Genomic DNA, 9,760 nt, shown 5'->3' on the forward strand with positions numbered 1-9,760 from the left:
TTTAAGAGCCGTAACCGAAACCGGTACCACCCACTTATTTCTTATAAGATGCAAATTTTTATGAAAGTCATAATCATATTTATTTCACTCAAGTTTGATAAATTAATAATATGATTATAATCATTATTGTGAACATAACATTTGCTATATTATGATCATTGCCAGAGAGAGTGAGAGAACAAATACCTAGTGTGCTAACATCATCTTTAGATCAAATATTAAGAAATTAAATATAATGATTTAATAAGCAATAGGTAATTACATCCTTTAAGTTGTTGATTTTTATTTTTTTCTTGCCAATGTATAAGAGCTTTAGCAACAGAATTAGAAAAAAGTTGTACAGCTAATCTAACATTCATTCTACCTGTTTCCTCGACTGAAATATGGTGTTGTGTTAATTTATGTGCCATTCTAAAATCCACCAACCCTTGAAATATGTTTTTCCTACATATTATTATCAGTTAAACTGTTTAACTCAAGTATTAAGTAGGCATTATTAAATATATGTATTATAGAATTATAATAAATTTTCTTTTTATTTTAGTTGATTGTAATAGACAACAATGAAGTATAAGTACCTATATTAACATAAATATGTAACTACTAAAATAAATTAAAATAACAACACAATTATAAATTATAGATAACTATTGATATTTTAATACATGTTCAAAATGATTACCATCCATATCCAAACAAAGAGACAACCATTTAGTCACTTCACTAGTTGTAGCTTTTTTTCATACTGATGAAGGTATTTTATTACATATTTCAACAATGCTATTTTTCAAATCATTGATATTATTTGACTCCTCTTTATAAACTTCGCCTTTTAAAAATCCCCAAAAATAAAATTCGAGAACATTCATATCTGGAGAACATGGTGGCCAAAGAATTGTTGAGCCTTGAGTTCCTATCCATTTACCACTAAAAATATAATCTAATAAATAAAGCACGTTCAGCTAACTTATAATGAGCTGGTGCACCATCATGTCGCCAAATCATATTAAGGCGTTGATCTAATGAAATATCTTCAATTAACAATGGCAGTTCGTTTTTTAAAAAATTAAAATAACTGTTTCCATTTAAATTATTTTCAAAAAAAGACCTATCAATCTATCATTAATTATGCCACACCATTCATTTATACCCCATCTAATTTGTTTATTACATTCATTAATCCAGTGAGGATTTGTATCGCTCCAATAGTGAGTATTGTGGTGGTTTACGGTTCCATTATTATGGAACCTTGCCTCATCAGTCCATAAAATCTTTTCCAAAATAGTGGGATCATCTTCTAGCTCAGTGGTGGCCAAATTTTTTTTATCTCGGGCCAGAAAAAAAAAAATTTTTTACCGCGGGCCATAAAATTTTTTTTTACTTTTAATTCATCAGAATTTTAGGTATAGGTATATAATTTCATATTTAACGACGTTTTTATTGTACTTAATAATTTTAATGTCTTTATTTAATACTTAACTTAATAATTACTACAAATGAAAAAAAAATTAAATCGGCTTACATTTCCAAAAATTATTTTTAAATAAATTATTAACTACACATATAAAAATAAATATAAAATATACAAAATATCGTTTTACACTTACAAAACATATTTTAAAATGTATTAATTTGTTAATGTGTTATTTAATAAAGCTTTGAATATATCTTCTCCTGTTGTAGTACCACTCAAACTCTCCAACGCTCCCAACTCTTCTGTTATTTCAAAATTTGCATTCACACCTCGTAAAAAAATTAGTAGTTGTGCCGTATCTACCATATCAGTACTCTCATCTAATGCTATTGAAAAATATTGAAAAAGTTTTACTCTGTCTTGCACTTGTTCAAAAAGATTAAGTCCAAGATCTTCTATTCTTCTAGTAATTGTTTGACGTGGCAAACTAACTTGTTCAAACAAACATTTATTCTCAGGACATATTTCATCAACAACAATATGTAACATACACTTCTTCGCAAATTCTCCATCAGAAAACGATTTACTTTCTTTGGCTATTAACTGAGCAACTCGATAACTAGCACGGACAGTAGACACGTTTTGTTCACATTTTTTCTTAAATATATTTTGTTGAAAATTAAGATTTTTTTTTAAGAAATTAAATTTTTCTACTCTTTCTTTTCCTTCTAGATTTTTAAATTTGTCTTTATGTTTAGTTTCATAGTGTCGTTTTATGTTACATTCTTTTAAAACTGCAATAGTTTCTTTACATATTATACACATACCTTTATTTTGCCATTCTATAAAAAAGTAACCGTCTACCCACTGATTTTTAAAAACACGACATTCCGAGTCGATTTTCCGTTTTTTGTTAAACATAATGAACTTTTACAATACACAACGTAATAACAACATTAACTTTATATTAGTTACGTCCTGACCGCATACGAATAACGACTGATCAGCACGATGGCTGTAGAAACTACAATGTAGATAAAATTGGTCGCGCAACGAGCACAGTAATATTACTCGTTGTAGGTACCTACATTGTTGTTTCTACGAAAATAAGATAAGATACGATAATGCTATTTATATTATGTTTATAGAATAATATTAGAATGTATACTGTATTTTTAATTTTTTTTTTTTTTTCGTAAATGTAAAATATTATAGTTCTTTCGCGGGCCAGATATTAAATGATGGCGGGCCGTAGTTTGGCCACCACTGTTCTAGCTGAACCATCATATGAGCAACAAAAGTAATACGACGTTCATAATCTGTTGGCTGGAGTTACTGAACACGAGTCGATAAGTAAGCATGATATTTATACTTTTTAGAAATTCTTTGAACAGCAGAATATGATAAATTTAAATCTTCTAAAAAAATTTAAAATTATTAAAAATGTATATTATATTATATTATATTATTGTTTATTAAAATTTATTTATTTTTTAGGTTTACTTGCTACAACTCTTAATGATATATGCGGGCTTTCAATCAATTTGCATAATACTTCTAATGAATTATTATCAGTTGTCACAGTATTTCGTCTTTTTTTTTGCCATAAATGTACCATTCATACTGAGTTGTTTATTAATTCTATAAAACAGGGGTCAGCATGTAATTTCTATTGGAGTCCTAAAGATTAAATTAATAAATCAATGAGGTCCAGTGAAAAAAATCTTTTTCAAATCTTTATATTTTAAAAACAGCAGTATAAAAATAAAAATAATTATTTAGTTATTACAATTAATTTATATTAAAAATTACAATATTAGGAGTATAAAAAAAAATATATATCTATTACAGTAAAGTATTTAATGCGAAAAATTGCATTTCTTTTCCTTAGCCAGCTTTTTATAATCGGGAACTCGTGGAGAACAGCTGATGCGCAATGTGTCCTCAAGGTGAGAGTCTGTTAATTTTGTCCGATATTTGTTTTTCAAAAAATTAATTTTTGAAAATGATGCCTCATAAATGTATGTCGAACGAAACATCGTAGCCAAGTTGATTGCCAGTTGCTTTAAGTTTGAATACTTGTCAATGGCATCCTTAGCCCAGAATTCTTCAGTTGACGCACTTCTGTACTGCTTCAAGGAAACATCTTTCTGTAGGTCTATTATTTCCATTTGAAGTTTTGACTTAGAAATATTAAATAATTTTTCAGCTACATCGGTCCATTCTCCGTCTGGGAGAACGTCGTAAGGAGTTTTTAAGAATTGTGATAGTTTTCCTATTTCAGAAAAGTCTTTGAATCTAGCATCGAACCCTTCATAAGATCTGACAAAAAACTTAAAAATGTTTCGATGTTTACAATTTCAGAATAATTTTTACATTCAAATATTGTGGGAAAGTGAATGAATTTTTTTTGTTCAATGTTTCGTTCAAATATATTTAGTTTGCGACGGAAAGCAGACACACTTTGTATTAAATCACATAATAATTTCCCTTCTCCTTGTAATTCGACATTAAGCGTATTTAAATATTTCAAAAAGTCATTTAAGAAAGCCATTGCAACTATATTTCGATTGTTTTCTAAGAGCTCCGAATGCTTCTTTGCTTCTTCAGTATCTACATTTTTTAGGAATGTAAATGTAATGTTCCAAAAACGTTCAACTTCTCGACCTTTACTGAGCCAACGAACATGATTGTGTTGTAGTAAATCTGAATAAGCCGAATCACATTGACTCAGAAACTCTTTGAACTGCCTGTGTTGGAGAGAAGAACGCGACCTGATAAAATGTATTAACTTGATCAAACCGAGTTTACTACAAAGCGATGTTTGGTGAGTTATGCATTGATAAGTTAATATTCCGGAATTATTATCCCGGATTCTTTTTAGCAATCCTTTTTCTTTTCCCATCATCGCTGGAGCTCCATCAGTGGAAATTGACACAATTTTATCATAACTCAAATTCGGGTTTTTCATGAAGTCATCAAAACTCTTAAATAAATCTTCTCCACGAGTCTTGCCTTCAAATGTCAATATTGCTAGTAACTCTTCTCTAAACACTTTATTTTCAATGTCAAAGAATCGCACGAAAATTGACATTTGTTCAGAATCAACTAAGTCACAAGATTCATCAAGCGCAATGCAGTAGCACGGTGACTTATGTAAAAGTTCAAATAAGCTTTTTTTGTTTTCGGCTGCCAACATTTCTGTCCTTCTTGTGTTACTCCTTGCCGACAAAGGAATATCTTGGATAGAGGTAAGGATTTTTTCATTTTCTTGAAAAAGTGTAGTGGTCACTTCCAACATACACTCTTTTACTATTTCGGAATCGGAAAACGGTTTTTGGTGCTTATTAAGAACCCAGCACACACGCAACGCTGCTTCAGTTGATTTCTCTTGTTCACTCATACACCGTATAAGTGTAGTCGTACTATTTTTGTAAGATAACATACACGCATGGAGCTTATTTTTACGCATTTCACTGCCTGGAGGAAATTTTGTATGAAAATCTTTATGAATAGTTTCATAATGCCGTTTTAAATTTCCACTTTAATAATAGCGACAGTTGAATTGCAAATTAAACAGACTGGAATGGCTCCAACCCTTTCAGGCAATACAAAACAATATAGCTCAGTCCACTCGTTCATAAACTTCCTATTTTCGCTGTCAATTTTGCGTTTTTTAAATTTAAGTTTTTAACAGTTGTTTTACAATATTAATAATTCACTTACAAGTGTCATTTTAAATGTTTGCCCAACCTTATGTCTAAAATAATAGTAACTATAGTAAAGTAAATTTTAATTAATTTAAAAATAAAATAAAATTGTCTTAAAAATAATATGTGCATCAAAATTTAATTTTCAAAAAGGTATGTCATACTGCCACTCTTTCCTATATTATTTATTTTATGTAAGACTTGTAGATGTAAATATTTTAAAATTTTTATTACAATATTTTAGGTAATCATCCAGTGGCATCAACTAGTGAGAATGTTCATAATTCAGATTTGGTTAATTGTGTAGATGATTTGGATCTTGATGTTATTTCTAATAAATGTGTATCTGATACAATATTTAATGAAGGTAAGAGTAAAATTTGCAATTTTTATAATGATAAATTCATCTATATACAAACATAATATTATTATTTTTATTATTATTTTTTGTTTCCAGAACTTAATGCTAAATATTTCAAAAAACCAGATAAACATAATATGATTCAACATTGGCTTTTCCACCCTCATCAACCAGAAACAAACATTCCATTTACTGCCTTGAAAACATATTTTCGAAAAGATGGAGGAAGACGAATGTGGGTGTCATATAACCATGGAAATTCATCATTACATTGTTGTATATGTTTGGCATATGGAGATGGCAGTGGTAGATTTACAGTTGGTGTTATGAAATGGACACATATATATTTACGAATTGAAGAACATGAAGCATCACTAACTCATAAACAAAATGTTGATGCTCACATTCTGATGAAAAACTGTTCTTCTGTTGATTCACTTATTAAATATGGTCTGAGTTCGATAAGAAAAAAAGAAATTGAAAATAATAGATAGATATTATTAAGAATCATTGAAATCATAAAGTTAATAGGTAAACGTGGACTCAGTTATCGCGGTAAAAAATGTGAGGCAGATTATACATTAAATAACAGCAACTTGATTTAGTTAATTTGATTGTTTGTGAAACTAATGTTTATGCCAATCAAGTACTCAAATCAACTAGAATTTCTAGAAATTCTAGAATGAATAATTGGACAGATACTAATTCCCAGGAAATTCAAGTGTTTTTTGGTATTTTTATATGGATGGGCTTAAATGTTAGACCAGCATTATCTGATTATTGGTCTAATGACCCATTATACAAAAATGATTTTATATCACATCTAATGACACGCAATAGATTTGAGCTATTAATGAGGATGTTACATTTCAATGATAACCAAATACTTAATTCAAATGACAAATTAGTAAAAATCAGACCCTTTCTTACATTGTTGAAAAATAATATTCAGTCAGTTTATTCAGCTGGTGAAAAAATGGTAATTGATGAAAGTATGATTGCCTGGAGAGGTCGTCTTGGGTTTAGGCAATACATTCCAGGAAAAAAACATAAATTTGGTGTCAAAGTTTTTAAACTTTGTACTGGGAATGGTTACACATATGATTTTGAAATATATTCTGGTCGAGAGATAAACACAGTAACAGCTACAGGAAATGTTGGTGAAAAAATTGTGATGAAACTTACCAATAATTTATTAAATGCAGGACGAACATTATACACAGATAACTTTTATACAAGTTGTCTTCTAGCTCGCGTGTTACTTCAAAATAAAACTCATTTAATTGGAACTCTTCGAAAAAATAGGAAATATCTTCCTAAAGATGTTGTAGGGGCTAAAATGAAAAAAAAGTGAGGTTGTTGAAAAACAGTGTGAAGATGGTATAGTAGTTTTGAAATGGAAGGACAAACGTGATGTCCTGATGTTATCAACTTGTCATGGACTAGAACAGGAACAAATGCCAACAAGAAATAAGAGAGCAAGTCCTAATTCTATAACATTAACTCCAAGAATGAAGCCCAAAGTAATCATTGATTAAAATACAGGAAAATGTGGTATCGACAAATCTGATCAAATGGCTTCATATGCTTGTGTAAATAGAAGAGGCGTAAAATGGTACCGAAAAGTTGCATTAGAACTCGTAACTAGAATGGCTATGGTAAACGCTCGTATAATTTTTAAAGAATTAACTAAGTCCAAAATAACAATAACTTCTTTTCGACGTGAAGTTTGTAAATCATTACTTGGAATAGAAACTCAAACTAGACTTCCTCCAACAAAACCAATGATTCATATTCTTCAGCCAAGAACCGGTGGTGGTACAAGTGATCGAAAACAGTGTGTTTTATGTTATGAAAACTTAACAAAATTAAAAAAATTAAGCAGGGATGAAGCAAGGAAAAGGGTTAAAAAAGTCAAAACATTTTGCAATGGATGTCCAAAAAAGCCAACAATGTGTTTTGAGTGTCACATTGCAAAACATAAATAATAATTAATAATTTAATGTTTTAATGACCTTTTTTGTTTTTTAATATTATATTCACTTTGTTGAACTTTATTTTAGTAAGAACTAAAAAGATTTACTTACTATTTGTTTTGTTTGAATATTATAAAAATTGTTAATATAATATTTTTAATTATTAGCTTGTGAAGTTTTAAATATATCATACAATTTGTTTAAACTATTTCAGCAAGGGTAACTGTATTAAATTTATTTTAATTTGATAAATATATGTTATGAAAAATAAAATGATAAATCATTGCCGGTTGGCTCAAATATCTATATTTAAAATCAATTTTTGTTAGAGAAATATTGTTTAAACAAAAAAATGGCTTAGGAAAAAGTTTCTTAAAATTTAATTATATATATAATCCAATTTTAATATTTTTTTTTTTTGCAATTTTTGTATTATGTATAATAATGTATGTACACATTGAAAATGATTATATTATGTATTAGCATGTTGTCAAGAATATTTTTAGCAGAAAAAGTATTAAAAATGAATAATTATCAATGAAAAAAATTGAAAATAAAAAAAAAACATTGTCAGTCATAAATGAGTGACGTGGCCACAATGCTAATATCCATGTCAATCACAAATGACTGACAAAGCGCGAGGATACGAGTTAGGAAAATATTCGAGAATACGAATAGATAACTAAGAGTCAGTCATATATGACTGACATGGCAGTAAGAGTGCTAGCAAATTCTAAAAATAGTGTAGCAAAATGTAGCAAATTCGTAGCAAAATGTTGATACCAATTTTGAGTTGCTTGGAGAAAGTGCCGGTGTTACGTCAAGATAGCACCGGCATGTTTGTTTCTGGATTTCCGGAAAAACCAAATTCTAGCAAATTCTAAAAATAGTGTAGCAAAATGTAGCAAATTCGTAGCAAAATGTTGATACCAATTTTGAGTTGCTTGGAGAAAATGCCAGTGCTGGGAAATTTTACATTTTCCGGGATTCTGGAAAAACCAGGGGGTAGCAAATTCCGAGAACAACGTAGCAAAATGTAGCAAATTCGTAGCAAAATGTTGATACTAATTTTGAGTTGTTTGGAGAAAGTGCCGGTGCCAACTTGACGGACATGAATTTCACAACTTACAAGGCCACAGCTACACAGTATGTTAGTCAAGGATCTAAGGGCTGTATTAATTGGAATCTATTGAACAATGACCATTAATTTCAATAACCTTTTCAATAAAAAACCTGTACCCTTGTACAAATTCCCTATATATCAAAATTAAATTACAAGAACCTATAATTTAATATAATATATCGAGGTAGAGTTCCATTCTCAAGTGTTGAGTAAGCTAATTGGTGATATGAACAACTACAAAGTTGTTCACTTGGCCACATGCCCACATACGCATCATACATAGTTCTAGGCTATTATTTAAATAAAACCACATTTTATAGAGATTTTTCAGTGTTTGATTGTATCAATGTATACGTGCACTGACTTCCACTTATTACAACGTGATCCTACCCTATTTTTTAAAACCTAACCTATACCAGATTTTATATCAAAGCAATTAAATAAGTAAATGCTTGTCTCAAACCCTGTTCATGACATTGAAATAAATAAGTTTACAACTATTTCAGTTTATTAGTACAATATTTATTTGGAAGTATGACACTGAAATACTCAAGGGTCTCTATAAAAGAAATTGATATAAAAGAGTTTGGTTTTTCCGGAAATCCAGAAACAAACATACCGGTGCTATCTTGACGTAGCACCGGCACTTTCTCCAAGCAACTCAAAATTGGTATCAACATTTTGCTACGAATTTGCTACATTTTGCTACACTATTTTTAGAAATTTGGTTTTTCCGGAAATCCAGAAACAAACATGCCGGTGCTATCTTGACGTAGCACCGGCACTTGTTCCAAACAATTCAAAATTGGTATCAACATTTTGCTACGAATTTGCTACATTTTGCTACACTATTTTTAGAAATTTGGTTTTTCCGGAAATCCAGAAACAAACATGCCGGTGCTATCTTGACGTAGCACCGGCACTTGTTCCAAACAATTCAAAATTGGTATCAACATTTTGCTACGAATTTGCTACATTTTGCTACACTATTTTTAGAATTTGCTAGAATTTGGTTTTTCCGGAAATCCAGAAACAAACATGCCGGTGCTATCTTGACGTAACACCGGCACTTTCTCCAAGCAACTCAAAATTGGTATCAACATTTTGCTACGAATTTGCTACATTTTGCTACGAATTTGCTACATTTTGCTACACTATTTTTAGAATTTTCTACCC

At 29.8% G+C, this 9,760-nt stretch overlaps 3 protein-coding genes across 3 annotated transcripts; 2 read left to right on the forward strand and 1 right to left on the reverse strand.

Moving 5' to 3' along the window:
• Positions 1-740: 740 nt before the first annotated feature.
• LOC132952444 (general transcription factor II-I repeat domain-containing protein 2B-like) lies at positions 741-4,817 on the reverse strand. Its single transcript, XM_061024748.1, has 4 exons — positions 3,878-4,817; positions 2,129-2,208; positions 1,687-2,071; positions 741-913 (listed from the first exon to the last, which is right to left on the reverse strand). Exons 1-4 carry the CDS (start codon positions 4,815-4,817, stop codon positions 741-743), a joined length of 1,578 nt encoding a protein of 525 aa, XP_060880731.1.
• Positions 4,818-6,167: 1,350 nt separating this feature from the next.
• LOC132952449 (piggyBac transposable element-derived protein 4-like) lies at positions 6,168-6,839 on the forward strand. Its single transcript, XM_061024757.1, has one exon. It carries the CDS (start codon positions 6,168-6,170, stop codon positions 6,837-6,839), a length of 672 nt encoding a protein of 223 aa, XP_060880740.1.
• A 220-nt stretch (positions 6,840-7,059) lies between these two features.
• On the forward strand, positions 7,060-7,473 carry LOC132952456 (uncharacterized). The gene has a single exon (XM_061024770.1). It carries the CDS (start codon positions 7,060-7,062, stop codon positions 7,471-7,473), a length of 414 nt encoding a protein of 137 aa, XP_060880753.1.
• Positions 7,474-9,760: the final 2,287 nt, after the last annotated feature.

Source organism: Metopolophium dirhodum, chromosome 1 (assembly GCF_019925205.1).
Source record: "Metopolophium dirhodum isolate CAU chromosome 1, ASM1992520v1, whole genome shotgun sequence".
In the NCBI taxonomy this organism is placed as follows: domain Eukaryota; kingdom Metazoa; phylum Arthropoda; class Insecta; order Hemiptera; family Aphididae; genus Metopolophium; species Metopolophium dirhodum.